General features: G+C 44.4%; 1 protein-coding gene across 1 annotated transcript in view; it reads right to left on the bottom strand.

Annotated features, from left to right (window-relative positions):
* mmp17a (matrix metallopeptidase 17a) overlaps nt 1–25415 on the bottom strand; it is a 61285-nt gene that overhangs the window by 11373 nt on the left and 24497 nt on the right. The window contains exons 4-6 of the mRNA XM_041059619.1: nt 17817–18103; nt 1357–1533; nt 477–579 (exon numbers count right to left, since the gene is read on the bottom strand). Of these exons, the coding sequence (XP_040915553.1) occupies nt 477–579; nt 1357–1533; nt 17817–18103 (567 nt within the window). The remainder of the gene's footprint in view (nt 1–476; nt 580–1356; nt 1534–17816; nt 18104–25415) is intronic.

Raw genomic sequence — 25415 nt, 5'->3', positions numbered from 1 at the left:
ATGTCTAGTTAAGGAATTTATGTACGCTTAAAACAGGAGATGAAGTTTATTTGCACCTTCTGCCAACTGAAGCAATAAGACATATTGAAGAGCAGCACTCGTCCTAATAAGATGTGTCCTGAGTCGGCAGCGGAGAAAGCATAATTTATGGTACCAAAATTCTACTGTGCCATCCGATTTTTATTGACACTCCCCTCTGCGGCACTCCTCTGGCCATTACAGCACAGGCAGCGTCATGCTGAATGGGGTTTACAGAGTGGGTGAAGGCTGGAAAACATTTGCTTTCACACAACAAAACTGCAGCATTGGTGTTGCAGGGTCACTGCATTTCCTCCAAAAGTCGGGTCCTGGAGTTAGAGTCTGAGCAATTGTTGAAGAGGCTGAACTGGATTGTTTTTATTAATGCAATGTAGAATTATAGCTTTTTTTGCGGCATAAGAAAGATACTGATTACTGTCTTTGAATCTTTTACTCACAGGACAGTGGATCTGTTTTCAGGAAGGTCGAGCAGGACAGGAGGCTCTGCCGTCTGGGATGGGCTTCCTGGTCGGTTTGTGTGGGACACTGAGTCTCTGACACCTAGGATCAGATCAAATACCAATTAATTGCTTTATTTCTTTTGTAATTTTATGATTTTCCTGTTTAGCATTACACGGCACATACTATGTGCAGTTCTCTCCTTCTTTTCGTCCGTTTTATCTCATGGTTCGCTCACATACTTCAGTTCACTTCACTCCATAGTTTGATTCAATTCATGTGCCCTCACCATTTATTCCTACACTTCATTCTCCTCCTCATGTTTATCATTCTCTTCTCTCACACAGCTATTTCCTGTATCAGGGAATGGTGTGGTAAGGTCATATACCATAACGAAGACCAATTAACCCCATCCATGTTTTCATTAAATCAATAACCTTGCTCTACAGAACTCGGCCACTGCTGCCTGCATGAGGAGGTCTCTGTATCTTCAGTTTGCTCTGAGCTGTCACCAGCAAATGGCTGTTTCCACCACTGCACTGGGAAACGTACATAATCACAGCAGAGACTCATGAGTCATGGTCAGGGGGGTAGAGGAAGACTCTGTGAATGCAGATATGGGTATAGTGCATCTCCACAATGTTTACACACAAACACTCACACTCACATGCTCAGACACTTCACAGGATTGATCAGAGAAGAAGCAGGAACATTGTGTCTATGAGCAGCCAATTATATAATAAATGGTCCAGTAGACACTGATATAAGCTTGCAGAGGTGCAGAAAAATGGAGAACAATATTTCCAAGTATTTTGGAAAAAAAAATCACACACACATGCACACACACATATACACTGTTGATGACATGTTCCCTCGTACCGTAGAGCTGCCAGACGCGGACCTTGTCTTCATAAGGTAGGTCGTATTTCAGAGGGTCTCCTACGGGACCCTGGTAGTATGGTCTCATGATGGACTCCATGGCTGAGGTGTGGACCAGGCCAATGGCGTGTCCAAACTCATGGACTGCAACCGCAAACAGATCCATCCCGTGGGAGTCTGATGGAGACGGCGAGAAAGATAAACAAAACAAAACAAAACGTATAAACAGTCAACATCGTGGTGGGAAACAGTTTAACAAAATTAAGACATAAAGAAGGGAAGGCAACACAAACACAATCCAAAGGTCACGGTTCATTTCACAGTACTGTGTTAATTTGAATTTTCTTTCAAAATACAGAATAGTTACTGGTTCAAAATAGTTAGTTAGTTATTACACGTATAATTTAGTAAGGCGTAGGCTAAACAGCTTCCTTAGCAGTCACCACCTGGTTTAAATGATCATACGCAGAGTCTGTGTACGAACAGGACATGAACAAAGATTTTCAGTGAATGACTTTGGGAAAACCCAGTGTCACCTTTCTGCCATAAGTCTGTGTCCTTAAATGACCTAGTCAAACCCTTGTTCAGGTATTTTATCCTTTTTCAACTCATCTGCTTATGGTGCAAATTAAGAGGCATGTCAGACAGCTCAGGAGGCTTTGAGTTCTGTTAGGCGTGTGGTGTGGTGAGATAACTATGGTAATACTGCCTGAGTCCCTGGGCTGCCAATCAAAACCTGAGCGTGGAAAGACACCTAAAGAGCCTGCAGGCTATTAAAGCACATTCTCCTCAATGTTCAGCTGAAAAAAAGAAAAGAAAAAGCCACCAAAACTCCTTGTCTGGCTCTGTGAAGCAAAACAAAACCCAGGGCTTGGAGATTTGCAAAAATATGGAGAACTAGCATGTCAAGCCAAACTAGCTTAGAGTTCCTTGGTGGCTGGGCTCAAGTCTGCATTGAGTTAACCTTATGTTGGCCTCAGCCTGGGACGAGCATTCGTGCTTAAAGTACCCACCTGGGGTATTCAGAAGGCAAATGCCAACCCTAATCTACAGGAGCACATGGTGCAGAGAGGAAAGGTGAACAAAAGGAAGGATACAGAAGGAGAACATGGGCTCAGAGCAGAGGATGTACCATGTCATCATTTTTACGGTCCATGAGAGGCTGACAGAATAGACGTAATGCCTGCGGACAAAGTAGGAGCAGAGAGAGTTGGGTGGATGAACCAGATTCAATTAGGAAGGCAGAGAGAGACAAAACGACAGAGTAGACTTATATAGCTCGACAGACTATTGAATTCTTTTATATTTAGGGGTTCAGTCTTTGTTCTGCTGGATTCATCAGTGAGCTGTTAAGTAGCTTTTTATCTACCCGAATGCTTTCATTGCATGATGCTGAGACTCAGAATTAAGGGCTTCACTCACTAGACTTCTAAACGTACTATTTGCCTTTGCTCCAGTCCTCAAATCTCGGATCACAGGACTCACTTGCTTCGATCTTGTTCAAAAAGGCCTTTTTTATGACTTCTGTCTGGCTACAACAAAAAATTTACACAAACTTTCCTGGATGCCCTGAAGTTGGCCTGCAGGGATAGCACCTTTGTGGACGATTCAGTGAACCTAAGGCTGGAGCAACTTTGACAAACACTGGGAAATTTTACAAGGCTGCTGTTTGCAGACCTATTCACAAATCTTCCTAGCTGATGTTATTTGGCAAATTTAGCAACACAAAGCTGGCATAAAGTCTTGAGGTATGTTGTGTTATTTTTTTTGTCAATTGGATATGCTATGTATGTAACAGTTTCACCTGGAAGTTACTGAGTACAAATTTTTAGTAACATATAATGTGCAGTGTGTTTTCATGTAGCGATGTGTAAACCTCTACCCGACACTTTATTACTAGGCTAGTTTGAACTTTTGAAGAATTGCTGGAACTGTCCCCTGATCTGTCAATACTGTGCCGAGTCCAAATGGCACAGCACAAGGTGACATGAAATGATAAAGAAGGGAAAACTAACTCCATACAACATGACACAGCTCAAGTCAGTAGCAGGGCACATGAATCCAAATCATTCAATTTCCTAGAAAGTGCAGTCTTCCTCGGAGGTCACAACTTTAATTCAGTCACCAAAAAGGCTCAGCGGGGGATGCACTTAATGCAACAGCTGAGGACATTCTGCCTGTCAATGACAGTGGTGGCCCATAGCCAACATCCAGCCCACTGGGACACAAGACATTGCTTGGTGGTCTGTGCCACAGAGTAACCACAGTTCATTGCCAACAACATGCCCATTCTCCAAAATATCTGCTCCTCCAGGCCCCAGCAGCTTGCCTCAAACATCATTAACAACCTCTCCCATTCACATCATCTAACCAGCTCTGTTTAACAAGAGCCAAAGCAGCTTCTTCCCATGACCTTCACCAATACATCTGCTCTCCACCAAACTGGCAAACAGAATGGTAAATAGCTCCACAATATACAACAGCAGACATTGTTTCTGTGCTGGTCACCTTCCTCCATTATCCTTAGTAAATCATAGTACTTAAAGTACTAAAAACTTATATTTCACACTACAATCCGATTGAGAATCCTTTTTGATTTGAATTGTGTTTTATCGGGAGTTTTTCTCACACACAATGGAGGTCGAAAGTATTTGGTGTTGCTACTGTACATCCTCTCAATATATTATTCTTTGTCTTGTGTTTAATTTGTTTGTACATTAATATTTTGATGTTCTTTCTCCCTCTTTCTCTTTACAGAGAGAGAGAGAGAGCAGACAAGCTTGTTCAAACTGCACTGCAACATATTTATACCTATTTCCAGTCTGGAACCCAGTGCAGCATTCTCCAGAGTTATATTTCTGTTCATTGTTGTTATTATAACTATAAAATCTACTACCAGTACAATTTGAAACTGATTAAAGCTTCTAGCAGCAACTCTTCTATTCAACTGTGGTAGAAATATCTTGCCACTAACTCCTGCTTCCACTTCCCTATTCAGAAGGCAAAGAAAAGGTTTATTGCCCAATATGTAAACACGAAAGCTGATGAGAAATTGGGCAAATGCAAACTAAAAAAAAATGGGCCAAAAATAACCTTGCACAATACATAATTAAACAATGTTGTGGTTGCCTCATTCCAAGTTCCCAGCGTTATACTGAGGTAAATATTCAAAGTGTTGGATTATGTTTTTTCTCTCCATTACTGACTCAGACGGCATCCTTCCAGGTTGTAAAGAACAAAATAAAAAACATTTGGTGTATAAGAGCAAAAGGTTATTTGTGTTGTACATATCTTACAAAACATTAGCTGAAATGTTGAACTGCCACTACTGTGGCTAATGTATTCATTGTGTCAAATCCAGCAGTAGGATGAAATCACCTTGGTTTACAGAGACTCACCAGTTCTTCAGGTAAGCATCATTTGATGTGCAATGAATACAGACCAGTCAAGTGTACCATTCATTGTGATGCAGCGTGATGTAATTACCCTGGCCTCCAGTACTTTAAACTTTAACAGGTACAGTTTGCCATAGATGGAAAAAAGCAGCCTTAACATTTGATGCAAATCAAATGAGAGAACTACCCATTTTGTAGTTGATTGATTGATTGATTAATTGATTTCAGGTAGTTTTCTACTCTTTTCTTTTTTCTTAGCATCATTTTTTATCATAAGTAAAAAGCTAGAGAAAAATAATTTTATCAGTGCAAGAGAACACAGATAGACAACAGTTATATTAGTTTATCTTAAATTGTCATTATGAACTGTTAACTAAGAGTAATGGGATAAAAATAGTGTTTAAGCCTTAAATTTCTCCGACCACTATGGCAACCACATGCAACTCACCAGAATACAGTCCCCCTTCAGAGATCTCCTGCTTGCTCAGTGAGCCCTAAGTAAGCTGTGTGTTTATGTGTTCATCCACTGGAGGTACATGAACACAGCCCTGTCTCATATCAACTCGCTGGTGTTGCAAGCCTGTCCACTTTCCACCTGTCCACGAGTTGTTCAAATTTAACAAGAGTGACCACAAGCAATTCAGTGGCTGTGTTCTGTGTTGCCTCATATTAAATCCAAATTCAACAGAGGGAGAGACAGAAACATAGAGGTAAGATTGCGGTTTATTGTCCCCCTGGATTCTGGTTCTGTCATTATTTTCTGGGTCTGAATTGTTTTTCTGCATTGTTTTCTTTTGGTTTTCTGTTCTGTATGTAGCTGTATGAAACACGGGACAGAGACAGGTTGTGCTATAAAGGATGAGCTTAAAGATAAAAAAAAAAAGCTTTATAAAAGTAACACTGAACAGGATGATGTAGCTTAGAGAGTCTAATGTCTACCTTTCTCCCCATATAGTGGTGATTCTGCCATGTTCCCTTTTTCCCTATGTTTTAGAGGCTCTACTTGCACTTTCCTACACAACTCCCTCTATGATTTACTGGCAAATAAGAGAGATTTTTGTCCCTTTCCTTCCCCTAATTGTTACCTGCCAATAAACTTCACATAGGTAACTTTTATATGTTTACATACCTGAGAAGAACCAGAAATCCTGCTCAGTGTTGGTGGCTTGATTTCACTTTAACATAGTTTCTGTGGGTAGACCTTTGTGATGAAAAAGTGAAAGTGAACTAGCATAAAAAGACAGTGCTAAATCTCTGAGAAAGGGATAGCTTCTTGGTGATAGCCAAGAACTTCCAGAGAAGCTCTACGATTACTTCACTGCTTTTTTTGTTGCCAGGTGTTTGATTTTCAAGAATCACCTTCATCTATAAATAAAGGCAAAAATGCCAATAAGGAAATATAATAAAATCAAAGATGACTGTACGAAAATACTTTAAAATCAGGACTATATCCGGTTGACTGATATTATCTAATAAGAAATTTATTACAATGATAATGCATCCACATTAAATTGACCAATCCGCCTCCCGTTGTCATGAACACGTCCTCGCAGAGACATAAACAGCACACACAAGGCTGCATGCTCACCACAGTGGCTCACCCACAGAAAAACTGAACGTCATGAAAAATTCACCTGCTTAATGAAGCTTTTGTGGGTAATCAGTTTGCAGAGGCAGATTGCTGCCAGAGTGATAATTAATAGAAGCAATCTGCTGCCTGTCAAAGCAAAAACAGCACTTCCAGACCTCTACTTATTTGATCTCACCGAGATACCACCTCTCATGACTCCTAATGGACGCCAGGACCATCAATCACACAGCAGGGGTGAACTGGTCTGCTAAATGTGGTGCTTAGTATTCTACTATTCAGCATCATAATACACATTAGGAGATGGCCTCAGCGGACCCAGATTTAGGGTCATGCTGAGAACAATGCACCAGGAGATGGGGGAAGGGAATTAGCAAAGGCAATTACTCAGCTACGGATTTGTCTGATAAGGTTCATTTTTCTAAAGATGATTACAGAGCTCGGCAATCTGCTGAAGCACCAACATTCACTTTTTACCTTCTGGGCTGACCTAACAAGTTTACATCTTCTCCAGGGATTACCATGCTTTTGCTCAAAAGTTGCTAAGAACAACAATTTATGAATCTGAAGCTTTGTGGGAGAAGAGCTAAGTCGGGCAGGACTAAACATCGCCTGTCTTACAAGCAGAGGGACACGTAGAAGCAGATACCGACATCAGCCAGACAATGCCTTAGAGACAAGCTGATGACGCTGGAGGGAGAAGCTGTGAGACAGCAGCAAGGTGAAGCTGGCAGAGTGTGACATGAAGAAATTAAGAGAAGTTTAATTAACTTTTTTTTTCCCTATGCCTCAGTGCATCAGCCTCAGAGTTAGAGCAAACTCCATGGCTAAATAAAGCATTAAAATCCTAAGGTGAGCTGAACTTATCTCAGACACCACAGAAGAAGAGAGCATACTACCAGGTCCGTGGCTATCTTTGGGGAGCCGATTAAGACTTTTGAAGAGAGTTTTTGTCTTCAGAAGATTTAACAGTTAAAAATAGAAGTCTGTGCTTGCTTTACAGATGAAAAAAAGTCTGATGCACAGGATGTGAATTTCACCCTTGAGGGGATTCATTGCAATGATGGAAAGAAGCATCCTTGAAAACAGGAACGTCTAACAAGGTATGATGATTTACAGAATCCATTCATATTTCTACCGTCTCCCACATTGAAGACCACTTTACTATACTAACACCATGTGCACCGTCATCCTTCAATCTAACTCTAATTCTTTATGGTTATTTATGGTTAAGAAAATCAACATCGTCTTCAAAATTAACTTTTAGAAACATTTAAAGGGCCATAGCTTTGCTATAAAGCTAAAACTTTTAGTTTTAGTAAAAAATATCTTACATACAAGTTTTACTGTAGCTTAGTGGTTGTGAAGGACCTGTGAATAACTGTCTTTTGTAAAGCTCCATGATGGAGGCAGACTGTTATGATGCACACAAATTACAGTCATATAGACCAGGTCACACTTCTGACCCCTCCCTCCTTCACTCCCTGCTGCCATTAACCAAACCTATATCTTTGCAGCTGTTGCTGCCCTCCCCCCATCACCCCATACACTTATTTAAACCCACACCCCGGCAACACTACAGCATCGTCTGCTTGTCCTGCCACTGCTGTGGCCTGGTGGGAGGTCTAATTGGAGCAGATTGAGCTGCTGTCCTGTGACATATGGTTCACAGCCCTGACAGCGCAGAACAAAGGAGGGAGATCCACGCAGGTCCTGGCCCCATCACAGACTCACCAGCTGGGATCGACAGCCTCAGACACACACACAAACACACAAGCAATGCCTAACCCTTACATTGCCAGAATGTCCCCCCAACGATGGTTTCAAATGAAAATTTGTCCACACAACCATAGAAAGACATGTACACACAAACACATGCACACACACACACACTCTGTGCCCTCCATCCTTCAGGCTGAGGTGTAATCTAAAACAGTAGTTCTCAACTTTTTTGAGTCATGACCTCCCAGATCGATATAAAGACAGACACAACAGGTCACTTGGCTCAGAGCTGCAAACCATAACCAGCTGTTTTCATGTGCCTTCCCCTGCTGATTTTGAGAGATTATTGCGATCTGTGTGCTCTGATTAATAAATGTAAATAAATAATAAATAATGCTTTGTTTGTGATGACAGTTCTGTTTAGTCTGGTTCAGCTTTGTTCGACTTTTTCTCTCCCCCTGAATCCCCGGAGCAGCACCCTCTCTGTGTTCTGGGACCTCTGAATTTACAAATTAAGCACTGAAAATATTGTCCTTCCTCGTGATAACGAGCAAAGCTGGTTATAGCTGCTTGGTTAAGCATGTTGTTGCACAAAAGCACCAAAATGAGTATTGCAAGAGTTTATTTTATTATTATTTTCTTTTTTGTCCATCCAAAAACCTGTGCATGCACACTTTCACTCTCACAAAGACACTTGATAAAATCTATTCTAGGGCAGATTATATCACTGGTACAGGCGATGTAATGTAAAAAGCATTCATCAGTAAAAAAAAGTGTTGTTTAATTTTGCTGGTTTATTTTTATTTTTTCTCCAAAACCATTTAGCCACCACTGGAAATGATCTCACAACTCCCTTAGGGGTTTGGACCCCCAGGTTGAGAACCACTCATCTAAAACATGAGGTCGAAATGCACCATGGGGCTCTAGATCTTTCTACAGACCTATCTTGTGGACACAGTTAAGCACACTGGTGTTTGGCTATCGGGCATATTAGGACAAATCCCAGGGGTTTGCCTCAATCTGTGGGCCAGTGGACCTCCAAAAAATTTGTTCAGTTCACGCCCATAGAGATGGGAGACCAGCCTCGCTCATTGTCAGTGGCGAGCACAAATATAGCACAAATATTATACTTCCCATACCTTTTCCTGTAGATAAAATTTAAAATAAAGAAAATTGTACAGTGTCACAAAAGGAATCCAAATGCAAGTTATATTACATAACCTATAATTTGCTTGGATGCTTGTTGTATCCTTGTTTCAAAGATTCATCCTGGCAATGGCCAACAAGAGGCAGCTTTTTCAGAATGAAGCAACACCACATTAAGTGTGGGTGGGGAATATGCATGTGCTGTAACTGAGCTGTTTCAGACAGTGCATTACACAAGATAATGTACATAATCCTGAGAATCATATGGTGGAAAGGCCCACGGTCGTTATGTCTGCATGGCAGAATCACTTACACTGTCGGTGCTGTTGCGTCACAAAATGTTGCTTGTGTAAAGATTTCTCTTTGTTTTGCTTCCAGCTTTGGAGGAGGTATTCATGTCAGATTTTGTCATGAATTCATCTTTCATCTGCGAATTACTCTATTTGTGATGTCTGAGGGTGAGGTGAGAAAGAGATGTAATTAGAAATAGGTATAGGCTGCCAAGTCGTGCAATTCTGTTTCTCCTGGAAGGAAGAAGGTGTCACTAAGAATGAGAGGAGGAGTAATGGCGTCCCCGCATATCACAAACTTTTTGGCACCACTTCATCTATTGGCTTTGGGGACTTTTCAGCAGATGGTGGTATACAGCGTGGCAGTAACAATTACTCTTGCCCTGCTTTGGTACTATTTTCAGTTCCATAGAGACAAAGACTAAATACATCAGTCACCCACGAACAGCATTCTTATCTAAAAATGAGAAGACAGCTACTCCACGAATTTGACTTGATGATGTGACGTCAAAATTGAGACTTTTAATAATTTACTTTGGGACAAATTAGTGGAAACAACCAGGGCCAGTATGCTTCAAACTAAGTGCTCGTCGGATCGTCTGACAGTGTGAGAAACGTCCACGCCCCACACTTTTCCACCGTAAGAATTGGACGGACCATGTCCACCAATTTTCGTGAGTTCCCAGTAACCAACGACTTGACAAGCGTGGCCCCTTCACACAGCCAATAAGCTAGAAGTAAGAAGCAATGCTATGAGTGCCTTTGTCCCAAAGCCTGTACCATTTATATATGATATGCTGTGTGAAGACCACAGTGACAGGCAAAAGACACTGAATTCTTGGTGAGAGAACAGGAAGGCAGCGTGATGAAGCCAAGAGCAAGCAATGAAGAGAGGCTTTGAGCTGGGTCTTTGCACAGATATAAACACTTCTGCCTTTAGGTATGGTTGGACAACTACACAGGTCAAAACATTTTAGACTTGTTTAACCTCGTTAAGTACTAAAACTCAAATTTCCCTCATTCACCGACAACCTCCAAGGTTTCCCAGGTCAAACACAAACTTTCTTGCTTAACTTCACTCTTTTTACTTTGACTTACTTTGGAAGATTGTGAGAGATGTTTTAGCCAAATGTTTCTCACGTCATCTGTACCTCTCTTTTCCCTCTCTCCTCTGCTGTCCATTCATCTTTCAAAAAGAAGGGATGAATGGAAGTACTGAGCAGAGGAGAGAGGAATGTCATTTTGAGTTAAGTCATCCAGATGAAAGCAAGAATAAAGAAAGCAAGTCAGAGAAAAGTAGAGTTAATGATTTATGCTGTCATTCATGTGACCGGGCTGAGACAGCCTCTGCCTGACGATGCATTCAGTGCGACTGGATCACTCCATCCGCTCATTTCATCCGGATGAATGGACTTATAATGCTCCCCCGCCCCCTTTTCTGCTCGCCACCTCCCTCCTTCCTTCCTTCTTTCTTTTCTTTTTTTTTTTTTAAAGGCAGGCAAAGGACAGTGGGGAAAAAATTAGGTTGATGCTAAGTGACAAGACCACCGAGGTCTAGAGAACGTGATCGTTTGGTCACATTTTGAAAAATGGTCCTGTTGTGCCACCAATAATTTCATTTGAACCAGAGTGAACAGACACACAGCGCAATGACTCTGGAATTCACAATTATTCATTATAGATAACAAGGAAACACACAGTTCAGCAAAAGTGCAAAGAGGAGGCGAGTGAATGACGATGTCTGCAGAGAGGATAGATATTGTATTGTGGGTGAGTGAATCTATGAACAAGTGACTTAATGAATCAGTGAATGTGGATCCAAAACACCAAAGCACTGTGTTGTGTTTTCCTGAGCTGTCGAAGAATGATGGATATTTCCAATATAATCTTGTCTGTTTGATTGGCAGAGCTCACTGAATTTCATTTACAGCCGCTGTCATCCTGTCCTCATTTCAAATTCGCAGATTTCCCACAGAGAGTAATCAAGCTCTTTGAAAACTGTTTGATGAAAGAAATTTGGCCAGATCGCTCAGGATCTATTAGCCCACACAAATCAAAGCAAAAACACACTGGATGAATGTGTTTCACTGGACTGGGCCAAACACTGCCCGCGTGCCCATAACTGTAATAAACGCAGATCTAATATTTAATGTGGCTCAGGTCAATAATCCATCTAACAAAGATATAAAGGGTCAGTTCACCGAAAAACCCTACAACAGAAAAACTTTTAAAAAAGAACATTGTTTTGGTTTGTTTGACAAGGTTATGAGATCTATCAGTCGTTTTTCAGTCACCAATTATGATCAATTTTTAGTTACTTAAATGCAAAATGAATGTTTTTGAGTATAAATCAACTTAACTTAGCAGCAACTTTGCTTTGAAAAACAGTATCCCAGTGACTCAGGGTAGTGACTCAGGGTAGTAGATCAGTAGGTAGATAAGGCAATTAAGTTCTGCATTCTATACAGCAACACCTAAAAACTTGAGTGTTAGGTAATAGCAAATTATATGATATTTTAGAGAATATAAACATATTAGAAATGGAAAAAAGTTTATTTCAGTCTGTGCTGCTGCCACCGAATGGATGATGGAGGACATTTGTGTAAATGTCAGGGTCTCTGCTGGAGCCAGGGCTTTTATTTTGAAGTTTATTGTTTTGCTTACGTTTTAGTTAACTTCCTGTGTTATTTTGTTACTCACTGTTCTCCTCTCGTTTCAGGTGTCTTGTCTTCCCCCGCCTCGTGTGTTCACCTGCCTGTGATTACCTGCTCTTCCCTAATGTGTCACACCTGTGTCCAATTGTCTTCCCATCCCTGGTGTATTTAGTGTGTGTCTTTCCCCCGCACTTGTTGCCAGTTTGTTTTGTGTGCCTTGCCGCAAACTTACCAGCGTATCATAGCTCTCTAGCAGCCTAGTTGTGTTTTTGGATCCTTGCTCTGTTTTTCGACCTGTCTCTCGCCTTGCCCTCTAGTACTTTCGCCCGTGTCTTCTCGTGCTTCGACCTACGCTGGATTACTGGACTCTGCCTTCGCCTGCCCCCCTTGGTACCTCTGCCCCGCGGACTGTCTTCCTGGCTACCGGACCCACTGCTGCCTGATCCCTCTGTGCTTTCGCCTCTACTGACTGCTTGCCTGTGTACCGATCTAGACACTATTAAAGGATTTTGTTTTGAACTCTCTCTGTGCCTGGTCTGCACCTGTGTCCGCCACCCCTCAGAACAGTTCAGGTGAACGCCTGACATTACAAACTGGCCACAATGGACACAGCGGACCAGGACGAGGTACACGCCGCCCTGGTTAATCAGGGCGGCTTGATTCAAGACCACGCGGAGTGGCTAGGCAGTCTACAGCAGGGAATGTCCGACCTTTCCGCCAGGACCGAACACCAGATGGCGTCGTTCGGCGAGCTGCTCACCCAGCTGGGCCAGCAGATCCAGCGGCTGCTGCCGGCTACACCACCTCCGCCTCCTGCCCCAGCTGAGATCGTGCGGCCACCTCCGGCGACGCCACCCAGCTTCGCCTGCCTCACTCCACCTGAAAGGTTCTCCGGGGAGTCCGGAGACTGTCGGCCGTTCCTCACCCAGTGCAATCTTCACTTCGAGCTCCAACCGCATCTCTTCCCGTCCGAACGATCCAAGGTGGCCTACGTCATCTCCCGCTTGACCGGGCGGGTGGAGGCATGGGCTACATCTGAGTGGGAGAGACGCACTGCCATCTGCGACTCCCTTCCAGCTTTCGTCGACGCCATGACCCTCATCTTTCAGCATACCCGGCCGGGAAGAGAGGCCGCCTGCCACCTGATGAGGCTCCGTCAGGGAGATCGGAGGGCGGCTGACTACGCCATAGAGTTTCGTTCCCTGGCCACGGACAGCGGGTGGAATCCCCCGGCGCTCATGGACGCGTTCGTGCACGGTTTGTCTAGCTCCTTAAAGGACCAGCTGGCTCCGTTGGAGCCACCCTCAACCCTGGATGACCTAATTGCCTTAACTATTAGAATTGACAATAGACTGTTCGACAGGGAGCAGGAGCGGCGCGCCGCTTCTCGCTCCGAGCCCCGTCAGACAGCCAAGACGGTGGCATCCTCTGGCTCACCCCACACCTCTAACCCCTCTGTCTCCTCAGGTTTTCCGCCTCCCCAGGTGAGGACCGAGGAGCCGATGCAGCTGGGTCGTAACCGGCTCACGGAGAGGGAGCGCCAGCAGCGGCGGCAGTCAGGTGCGTGTTTCTACTGCGGCCAGGGGGGTCACCTAGTGGCGGAGTGCAGACTGCGCCCAAACGCCCCCGCTCGTCAATAGCTGTGGGCAGTTTGACGAGCGGGGAGGATTCGCCCACTAAGAAGAAGTCTTGTTTTTCTGTGGAGGCGGCAGTCTGCTTTCCGGGGGGCTCTGTTCCTGTTTCGGCCCTAATTGACTCCGGGGCCGAACAGAGCCTCCTGGACGCTGAGCTGGCCAGGCAGGCAGGCATTCAATTGGAACCCCTGGATCATCCCATTCCCGTCACTTCCCTGAATGGCCGCCTAGTGTCCACAGTTAAGTTTCGCACCGCACCCGTTCACCTCATCATTTCTGGTAATCATCACGAGCACCTTCGTTTTTTTGTTTTTTCCTCCCCCCATAACCCTGTAGTTCTTGGTCACCCCTGGTTAATTCTCCACAATCCACTCCTTGATTGGCCCTCCAACCGGATCACCGGCTGGAGTGATCACTGCCACGCCGCCTGCCTGCGTTCAGCTCAGACTCCCGGGGGTGATTCCTCTGGCACGGTGGAGACGCCGCCCGCACCTGACCTCTTCAGCGTGCCCCGGGAGTACCACGACCTAGCTGCTGTGTTTTGTAAGTCCAGAGCTCTGTCTTTGCCCCCTCACAGACCCTATGACTGCCCCATCGACCTCCTGCCAGGGGCCACCTTGCCTAAAGCTAGGCTGTATAGCCTGGCTAAGCCTGAGCGGGAGGCGATGGAGCAGTATATTTCGGACTCTCTGAGCTCTGGCATCATTCGGCCCTCGTCCTCACCTGTGGGGGCGGGATTCTTCTTCGTTGGTAAGAAGGACGGCTCCCTCCGTCCTTGTATTGATTTTCGTGGACTAAATGACATTACAGTAAAGAACCGCTACTCGTTGCCGCTGATGAACTCAGCATTTGAAACACTGCAGGGGGCGCGGGTGTTCACCAAGTTAGACCTCAGGAACGCCTACCACCTGGTCCGTATCCGGGCAGGTGACGAGTGGAAGACGGCCTTCCGAACACCGCTCGGCCACTTTGAATATCTGGTGATGCCCTTCGGCCTAACAAATGCCCCTGCAGTGTTTCAGAACCTGATTAATGATGTCCTCAGGGACTTTTTGCATCGTTTTGTGTTTGTTTATTTAGATGACATTTTAGTTTTTTCTCGGAGCATCACCGAACATAGGCGGCATGTTCGGTTGGTGCTCCAGCGGCTGCTAGAGAACAAATTGTTTGTTAAAGCCGAAAAGTGTGTCTTTCACTCACCTTCTGTTTCGTTTTTAGGTTTTGTTGTGGCGGAAGGAGAGGTGAGACCTGATCCAGAGAAGGTGAGGGCGGTCCTCGAATGGCCTGTCCCAGAGAACCGGAAACAACTGCAGCGGTTCCTGGGATTCGCTAATTTCCTGAGACGCTTCATTCGGAACTACAGTGTCGTGGCCGCCCCCCTGACGGGTCTCACATCCCCTTCCGTCCCCTTCGTTTGGTCCCCTGAAGCTGCTTCTGCTTTCAGACAGCTGAAGGTTTTGTTTACCTCCGCGCCTGTCTTGGTACAACCAGACCCCTCCAGCCAGTTCATTGTGGAGGTGGATGCCTCAGACTCCGGGGTGGGTGCAGTGCTCTCCCAGAGGTCCCCTAAGGACGGGAGACTGCACCCATGCGCGTTTTTCTCCCGCCGGTTATCACCGGCGGAGCGAAATTACGATGTGGGAAACCGAGAGCTACTGGCAATTAAGTTGGCCCTGGAGGAATGGAGACATTGGCTGGAGGGGGCCTCTCAGCCCTTCGTAGTCTGGACTGATCACAAGAATTTGGCCTACATCCAGACTGCGAAGCGGCTGAATTCTAGACAGGCGCGGTGGTCGTTATTTTTTGGTCGTTTTCAATTTTCTATTTCTTTTCGCCCTGGCTCCAAGAACACCAAGCCTGACGCCCTCTCCCGTCAGTTTGAGGCAGCAGAGGTCACTCCCTCTTCAGAGACCATAGTGCCCCCCTCCTGTGTGCTTGGCGCCCTCTCCTGGCGGATTATGGATGAGGTCCGCAACGCCCAGATCCAGGAGCCTGACCCCGGAGGGGGACCCCCCAGCAGGACATTCGTTCCCAGGGCCGTCCGCCCTAAAGCCTTGCAGTGGGCCCACGCAACCCGTCTCACCTGCCACCCAGGGGCCCGTCGGACTGAGTCATTCCTTCGCCGTCGTTTCTGGTGGCCCGGCCTGGCTAAGGACGTCCGGGAGTTTGTGGCCGCCTGCCCGACCTGCGCCTTCAATAAGGGCAGCAACCAGCCACCTGCAGGCGAACTTCACCCTCTGCCAGTGCCGGGTCGCCCCTGGTCCCACATCGCCCTGGACTTTGTAACTGGTTTGCCACCCTCTAAGGGTAAGACTACAATATTGACCATAGTTGACCGGTTCTCCAAGTCTGCACATTTCATAGCCCTGTCCAAGCTTCCATCAGCCCTAGAAACCGCACAATTACTCACCAAGCATGTTTTCAGACTTCACGGAATCCCACAGGACATTGTTTCAGACCGTGGACCCCAGTTCATCTCCCAGGTCTGGCGGGCCTTCTGCTCGGCATTTGGGTCCACTGCAAGCCTTTCCTCGGGGTTCCACCCACAGACCAATGGCCAAACTGAGAGGACCAATCAAGATCTGGAGGCCGCTCTCCGATGCGTCTGTTCCCGCCGCCAAACCACCTGGAGTGTTGACTTACCGTGGGTAGAATACGCACACAATTCCCTCACCTCATCTGCCTCTGGTCTCTCCCCGTTTGAGTGTGCACTAGGTTACCAACCCCCTCTGTTTCCTGAGGATGAGGCCGAACTCTCCGTCCCCTCGGTACAGCATCACTACCGGCGGTGCAGACGCATCTGGAGGGAGGCCCGGGCAGCCCTGCTCCGCTCGTCCGCTACCAACAAGAGGCTGGCTGACCGACATCGCTCCATGGCTCCAACCTACTCTGTAGGACAGTCAGTACTCCTCTCTACCACAAACATCCGGCTCCGCACTGAATCTAGAAAGCTCTCACCCAAGTTCATCGGACCCTTTGAAATCATCAAGATCATCAATCCCGTCGCCGTTAAGCTCCGTCTTCCCAGAACCATGAGAATCCACCCGGTCTTCCACGTTTCTCAGCTTAAGCCACACCAGACCAGCCCGCTTCAACCCACCTCTGCACCACCACCTCCTCCTCGCCTCATCGACGGTCAGCCAGCCTACACTGTACGAAGACTTTTGGACGTTCGGCGGCGGGGCAGGGGCTTCCAGTACCTGGTGGACTGGCAGGGATATGGCCCCGAGGAGAGGTCCTGGGAACCAACATCACGGATTCTGGACCAGACTCTCATCCGGGACTTTCACCGCCGGCATCCTGAGAAGCCAGGAGGTGCGCCAGGAGGCGCCCGTTGAGGGGGGGGTACTGTCAGGGTCTCTGCTGGAGCCAGGGCTTTTATTTTGAAGTTTATTGTTTTGCTTACGTTTTAGTTAACTTCCTGTGTTATTTTGTTACTCACTGTTCTCCTCTCGTTTCAGGTGTCTTGTCTTCCCCCGCCTCGTGTGTTCACCTGCCTGTGATTACCTGCTCTTCCCTAATGTGTCACACCTGTGTCCAATTGTCTTCCCATCCCTGGTGTATTTAGTGTGTGTCTTTCCCCCGCACTTGTTGCCAGTTTGTTTTGTGTGCCTTGCCGCAAACTTACCAGCGTATCATAGCTCTCTAGCAGCCTAGTTGTGTTTTTGGATCCTTGCTCTGTTTTTCGACCTGTCTCTCGCCTTGCCCTCTAGTACTTTCGCCCGTGTCTTCTCGTGCTTCGACCTACGCTGGATTACTGGACTCTGCCTTCGCCTGCCCCCCTTGGTACCTCTGCCCCGCGGACTGTCTTCCTGGCTACCGGACCCACTGCTGCCTGATCCCTCTGTGCTTTCGCCTCTACTGACTGCTTGCCTGTGTACCGATCTAGACACTATTAAAGGATTTTGTTTTGAACTCTCTCTGTGCCTGGTCTGCACCTGTGTCCGCCACCCCTCAGAACAGTTCAGGTGAACGCCTGACAGTAAACATGGACTCTGGGGTTTAGTAGAGCTGACTGCAATGTGCCTCACCTGGTGATCTGAAGGTCCACGCCTCATCATCATCAAAGTGTGTATCCCCAGCGGTGAATCTCTCTCCAGGGAAAAAAGCGTGCGCCACGGTGCCCCCTGGCCCGTCAAAGGGATATCCATCGTTATGGTCGGCCTTAGTGAAGTCGATTTGAATGTCGGCATCACTGCCGGCCACCTCGTGGAAGTTAAGTGGCGCGATGTCGCTCCAGACCTTCAAGGCGTAGTACATCAGGGCTCGAACAGTGTCCCTGCCCAGTAAGGCCGAATCCTTAGGGAAGGTCCTCACTCTGAGTGAAGGAGGGGAGAGAAGGAATATATTACATATAAGAAGGAGAGAGGAGGAGAGGGGATGAAGAGGAGGAAAAGGGCATGGGGGGGGGGGGGGGGGTGAGAGAGGATAGAAAAACAACCAAGAAGATAAGAGAGAAGTGCTGGGTAAAATGAGAGGAGGAAAAATGATGATGGACAAGAAACAATAGGAGGAAAAAGAGCAAAATTAAAGTAGAAATGGGCAAGAGAGGTAAAATACATGGGAGAAGACAAGAAAAGACAAAGAATATTTCCAGTACAAGGGTGACATGTCTGAGATGAACATGAAGACAGAGAAGAGACAAAAAAGGTAAAAGCACAGGAAAGAGGGTGCTGAGCAAAGGAGACAGAAGGAAGTGAATTAAGGAAACAGGAGGTTCTGGTAGACACGGTAGATTCTGGCAGGAGAGGAGCAGGATGGTGAGCTCTGAATTGCATGAAAGCACACAAGCATAAAGGTCAACTATGTCTGCCACTGGGACAGACCTGTATGAAAACCAAAATTCCTGTTTGCATATTTTATGTGATTCCATCGGTTTTCGTTTTTCATGCTTAGGCGCTCCTGCCGCTCACAAACACAGATGATAAGTTGAGAGTACGATGTGAATTGGAAGAGATTATTGCGTCGGCTTTCAGGAACAACTCATCGGCTTTTCACTGTCTTTCCTATTTCACTCACACTTATTTAATTTTCTTCCTCCCTCACATCATTTTAACATCTCTCAAGCTATTCCTTTCTGACAGCCGCCACAGTAGAAACAGGACAAGAATAAACAGGAAACCAGTCAGACGTCATGCTAACTTTTTATCTACTCCCCCTCTCCTTCTAAATCTCCTCTCTCCTTCTCCATTTTCTTGTTCTCCTGCTCCTTCCCTTCCTTCAGTCTCCACCCATGAGTCTGTGCCTCCTCCTGCTACTCTGCTTTTTACATGATGCACTTGCCTACTTTCTCCCCACAGGAGCAATTTGTCAAAATACAAGAAGCAATTTGGCCATTGCAGGCTAGGAAATTCAATCAGTGTTCATCTGTAGAAAAGCAGGGCTCTTAGCCCAGAGAGAGTGCCGCCTCATCTTACCACCACAACAACCTGCTAGCAATCAGTCTGAAATGAACAAAGAGGGATACTGAAGGACCATCCTTTTTTTTTTTTTTTTTAATATGTGTACTGTAAAGCATGATTTTATTGACAGTCTTGACATCTTTTTCAAGTGTCTTGACTTGCATCAGTTAAGACCGCGATAAAAAGGAGAGCACAAACGTGGATATTGATTCAGATATCGATTGTCATAGACAGTCCTGAGGACTAGTTTAGTACTACAAGGCAAGATATCACACACATAAAAACTGAATTCAACAAGCACACACACAGGCATTATCTGAATCTGAATCTAAAAGGTAAGCGAATATTGGCATTCCAGTGTACGACAACCTCAGGAGAACACGGATTCTTAAATGAACCAAAAAACAAAAACGACCATCTGTCAAACAACCTGTGCTGTGCATTTCTGCTGCAATTTGCATGAAAAAGGCAATAAATACTGAGAGGGGAAAAAAAGTGGGTGAAATGGTGAATTGAGAGATGTTCAGTAAGCAACAAGGACTGTAAACTCTGTAGGGAGAGTTGAAGGTGAGTACACTTAGAGTGAGGTGACTTTTCAGTAAATCCTGGATAAAATGGCTCATAAATTAATTCTCTCTTACTCAGGGGATACAGCTCTGTTTTTCTCTGATGGGTTGGTTTTTTAATCCATTTAAAAAAAAAATATATATATATATTATTTCTCCAGCACATTTTTGTTGACTCGATTTCAGCATTTCAGCACATTAAAACTTTTGAAATAATTTATACTGGTTCCTGTGCAAGAGATAGGAAGAATGTGTCTGTATAGCAAAATAGCCCAACTTGTTCTAAATCCAGTGGTTCTCAAACTGGGGGCCATTCCGGGGGGGCATAATGACTGGGGCGTAAAATGTGGAGCACACCTAAAACTGAATGAACCTGGTTCATTCTCAGGGAGCTGTAATATTAAACTGCATCAACCAGGATTGAAATCTTCAGGTATAGTTGTAATGCTTGCCCCCCTTCTCACCCCGTTTATGGTACATTTATAGATATCTGTCAACAACAAAAATATCACAAAAGCCTCATTGTTTTTGATCAGCTTAGACAAGCTGTACCAGCTATGGGGCTGCCAAACTTAGTCCATGCCAATCATGTTAAACATTTAGGTCACAAATAAGTTCTGAGACTGAAGTTCTGTCACTGCAAACATTTGTGTGTATAGAAAGCCTTCTGTCACTCCCGTTTCTTCTTTTGTTAAATCTGGCATCTTGAAAGCCACGTTCCTGTCAAACAAACCATTTGTTTGACATTTGTTTCAATTCACACTTGAATTTTTTATGATTAAGGACTTCCTGCTGAGCACTGGTGACTCATCCCTCTGACTGGAGATTCAACCCCACAGTTCTTTTTTTGTTTTTGCTCTTTTAGCAGCCTAGGATCTGTGGTCATGGTCGAAGTAAACCACTGGTTCATAGTGATAGTTTAAATGCTTCATTTATCGCTCTTTTTTTGTAATCTTTCTCTCTCTTTCCTGATTAATGGTGAGCTCCCAAGGCTAGGCTGTTCTGCTTTTTTTTAAGACCACTGGCACTATTTAAAAAAAAAAGAAAACAATTCCAAAAAAGATTCATCCTATATAATAAGAATTTTCCAGGGATACTGGGTTGCTCATCACATATGACATAACCTGCAAGGTTCATATGATTTCAATGTCTGTGTCTGTTGCCCATTTCGGACATGTTTAATTTGTGATGACCGTACCAAAAGACCACAGAATCTGAGATACCATCAGCTTGATGAAATACGAGTACAGAAGGATTGTTTGTCCAGTACTCTGATCACTGAAACTGGCTCTGTGGACTTGTGCCAACCCTGACAGCTCACAGCTCATAGAGGATTGGAAAGTAATGCTTACCCTCCACAAACAACCCAACTTGTATTTCAAGCGAGCAAGGCTGGATGGGTGTGTGTTGTGTCAGTGTATTGTGAGTGGAAAAAGTGGTTAGCATTAAACAACTTAAGATCATATGGGTTATATTCTTTTTTAAATTAATTTCACCAGGTGACACCAACTACATTATTCCAGAAGAACTCCCTGTGCATGTCAAAATGCCAGAGGAAAAAAAAAACGGGAGAGAATGAACAAGAAGACATAGGCAAGGTGTAGATAATGAAGGTGGAGGAGGAAAGAGAGATAAAATTAGTTGGAAAACAGAGACCTAACATGAGGGAGGGTGAGAGAAAGTGGGGCTAAAAGGCAAAAAAATAGACACTCCTGTTTCAGAAATATTTCTGACAGCTCCCCATGGCTTCATCTTCCACAGTTCTAACTGCAGTCGGAATCACGTTTGTTCTCCATAAGAATGACAAGTTCCTTAAGTTCCAGCTTTTCTCCAGGCTACTACACTCAGAGGGATCAGTGATCACACAGACACATTTCCATCTCTGACAGAGTATCTGATGTCTCCTTTTCCTTACCCGCCAAAAAATGTTCCTCATTACAACAGCTTTTTAAAAATGGCTTCTGTGGCAGACTTGTTAGGCAGAACAGGAATGTGAGTATGAGAAAGAGAGAGGGAGGCAGGAAGAGAGAGAGAGAGAGAGAGAGAGAGAGAGAGAGAGAGAGACTGCCCCTTTTATGCCAATAATAAATGGGTGTAAGTGGGGGAGGGCAAGATTTCAAGGTGTGAAAAATAAAATTTTGTGATAGCCAGTTCTATCAAATGTTGGTCATCTTGCCTTCCATGATAAAATAACATTTAAACTCATTGATTCATTCAGTCTTAACAGCAATAGAAAATATATTTTATTTTTAAACTCAAAATTAATTCTTGTCTCTAGATTGCTGTATTTCATGCCCATAGCTTTAACTGTCTTTTTTTTTTTTTGAAAGTTGAACATAATAATTACACATTATACCTGCAAAACCTAATTTTTTTCCCCCCTTAAACACTGCAAATGAGGGTATGGAGGGTATGTTTTAAGACCTAAGTGGTGTCTTCAGAGCCTCCTGTCAGGCTGCATACAGGCCAAAAAGCTCAATCAGACGGCGAAGGTGTCAAATATAAATGTCATGCGTTGAGATACTGAGTGAGAAATTATGACTTTGCATTAATATGTCCATGAAACCAGCACGGCTTGAGATACATCCCATACTCTACTACTGAGAAATCAAGCATGTTTGTGTCCCTTTGCATCAACATGGAGCAGTGTCACACTTTGCTAGCTGCAGTGTTGGCTGATTCATCGACAGCAGGTTTCCACACAACCTTCCACAACAAATCTGCCACGTTTACTGTAATTCAAACATCAGTAATGAAGCAGGCAATAAAAGGTTATTAATTTCTGCTCTAGGTGCAATTTCATTCAAAGTGATATTTCAGGTCACTATTTCATTTGTAATGACAGAACACAGAGTATTAGGGACAAGCAAGAAACAGGTCTGCAACCCATCATTCCTGCACCAGAGATTAGGAAAAAAGTGATTTAACAGACTTTGAAATTAGTTGGACGGACAGGAGGCTGATTAAGGTGGACTTAATTTTCTCAACCTATTTAATTCCATGACACGATTTCCTCCTTCATTTGATAAATGAGTAAGAGCAAACCAGGCTTATGTGTAGGTAAATGTGTGTGTGCGTGTGTGTGTGTGACTGCGCACCTGCCACATTTGTACGAGCTCGAGCCGATTCGGTAAGACACAAATGTTTGAGCACACACATGCACACAATCCTCCTATTACATTTCTGCTGTTTGACTTTTAAGGTCGACACACTTCTTACAGACCTTTTCCACATGTGGACTCAGAGTGATGATTCAGACGAAGAAAGGCGGAGAGGAAAGGAGAGAAGGAGAGAAACAGATCAAGAAAACTCTGGGACTCTTTTGCCGTCCCCCGCCTTCAGCCTCTCATCAGGCTCTTACCTCCTGTGGCTCTGCTGTTCCACAGAGACATGAGCTGACATCAAAAGTGATGCTAAAAAGTACAGGCGCATGCAAACACAAGTCACACACACACAAACACGTACACACACACATACACAAATGCACACACAAATAATATTCACCTCCTGTGCTCCACTACCCTCTGTAGACATAAGCTGATTACCCTGCAAATTGAAAGCTCATATGCCGACGGTGATTCATATGCTAGTATGCGTTTGTAGATGCACACATGGAGCAGCACAAACACTCAAACGCACTCACACACATGGAAATATTTTTGCTGATGGAGACACGTGCAGTGTATAACCAAAAACAGCTCATACTTCACTTTACATGCACAGACACACACATACAGAGGCACGAGCGCACGTCATGTCATTCAGGCTGAAGATGAAAAACACTAAATTAAAAGGCTCTGCATGAGTCTGCCCTCTCTCCACAAATCTTTTTCTCCCCCTTTCCAGTCTGCGTCTCCCTCTTCCCTCATTCTCAGTCTATTCTGACTATTACAGTCACCAATTCTGAGATGGTGATGTGAAATCTGAAGAAGAATACGATGGGTCTTAATAAGATAACACTCAATAACAGCATTATAGTTATTCTTAAGGTTCCCCCAAGCAATTTCACAGGTTGGTGGCCTCAAATGGAAGCAGGGAGATGAATGCAGAGGGCTTCAGTAGCCTGGAATTATGTAGCATGATGTCAATAAACTCCTCTGTGTGGCAGAACTGCTTTGTGATACAGACACAATGATGGATTTGTGATTGACCAATAACAGAAGCACCTGAAGGCACACGCTTCGCTGACTAGAAGGATTTCATAAATCTATTATCAAAGATAGTGAATTCAAATAGAGTGAGGCAGTGATGTGATTACCTCTGTTTCTTTAAACAGCATGTAAACAAGGATGTATTTGTGAAAAAAAAAAAAAAAAAAATTAATTAATCCTAACCTATTTTTATCCCATTCTGGGTGATGTAGCTGTGGGACTTTCTATGATGAACAATGAAATATCAATCTAAGAGAGATTTGTGCGCCAGAAGCTTGTCCATAAGTTGGACTTTTGGGTGGTTTTCACTACCAGCCATGTAAAATGTCACTGAACAATGTGCCTCATTGTTTAACTTGGTTAAAATGCAGCAGTGTGCATATCATATACAACACATAATGTTTTCAGGATTTCCTGTCTTCTTGTTAACATTTGTACTTGCATTTCATAGTAGAATGATTTCTGGCATTGTCCCTCTGTCAATGGTCCATCACTTTGGTCTAGACTGAAATATCTCATGAATGGATTGGTTTGAAATTTGGCACAAATTCCCAGATTCTGTATCCTGATGATTCTGGTTTTTCTCTACGTCACCTCAACTGTGTTGTGTGTTTATTGCTAATTAGCAAATATCAGCATGCTGCCATGCTTACCTAAGATAATGAACATAGTAAACATTAGACACCAGTTCAGTTCAGTTGTATTTATATGGTGTCAAAACAAAGATTATATCAAGGCAGTTTGCAGAGCAAGGTCAAGACCTTACAATGTTTTAGAATATTATTTTAGACTATTTTATTATAGAATATAGAATAATATAATATTGCTAAACATTAGCATAGCTTATTATCTATGTTGTTCTTAACTGTGAGAAATGTCATTGGTTGCAACTTGATGGGTGCTAGAAGAACTTGTCATTGTAAAAAGTTCAGCCCTGCCTTTCTGGATATTCTGTCTTTCAAGATCAAGGTCAGAATGTCACATTTTGAGGAAATCAGATTAATTCAACTTGGTTTTCCTCAGTAAGCAAATATCAAAGGAATCGGACGAAGTTAATCGCCTGATGAATACTCAGCAATAAGTGTCCAAATGTTTCACAGGTGCCAAAGGAATAAGAGAATGAAAAAGCATTTGTCATGCTGTGCTATGCCCAGGCATTACTGCTAGCAGCTTTATGTTATTACTTCTTATAGTCCCAGAGCTACCTCTATGACTATAATATACTGATGGATACAGCTGTGGCATTACTTAACACAAACAACTGTGAGCTATGGCTATAATTAGTGCTTTGATGGACTCCTGCTGCTGAGTTATGACTACGGCTACACTTCATACTCTCATTACCAACGGCCTTCGACTTTGAATATGGCTCCACTCTTTTTAAATAAGTCTCACTGGGTTTGGAGTGCTTGAGTGTGGCTACACATTGCAGGTCTCAGTGCCTTTGGGCTTCAGGGTATGTTAATACAATAATATCACACCACTAAATGCAGGATGTGGACCTACATCCA

The sequence above is a fragment of the Toxotes jaculatrix genome, chromosome 16 (genome assembly GCF_017976425.1).
Source record: "Toxotes jaculatrix isolate fToxJac2 chromosome 16, fToxJac2.pri, whole genome shotgun sequence".
NCBI classification, from domain to species: Eukaryota; Metazoa; Chordata; class Actinopteri; family Toxotidae; genus Toxotes; species Toxotes jaculatrix.
The sequence above is the reverse complement of the archived record's forward strand: the minus strand, read 5'-3'. Positions and strand labels throughout refer to the sequence as shown.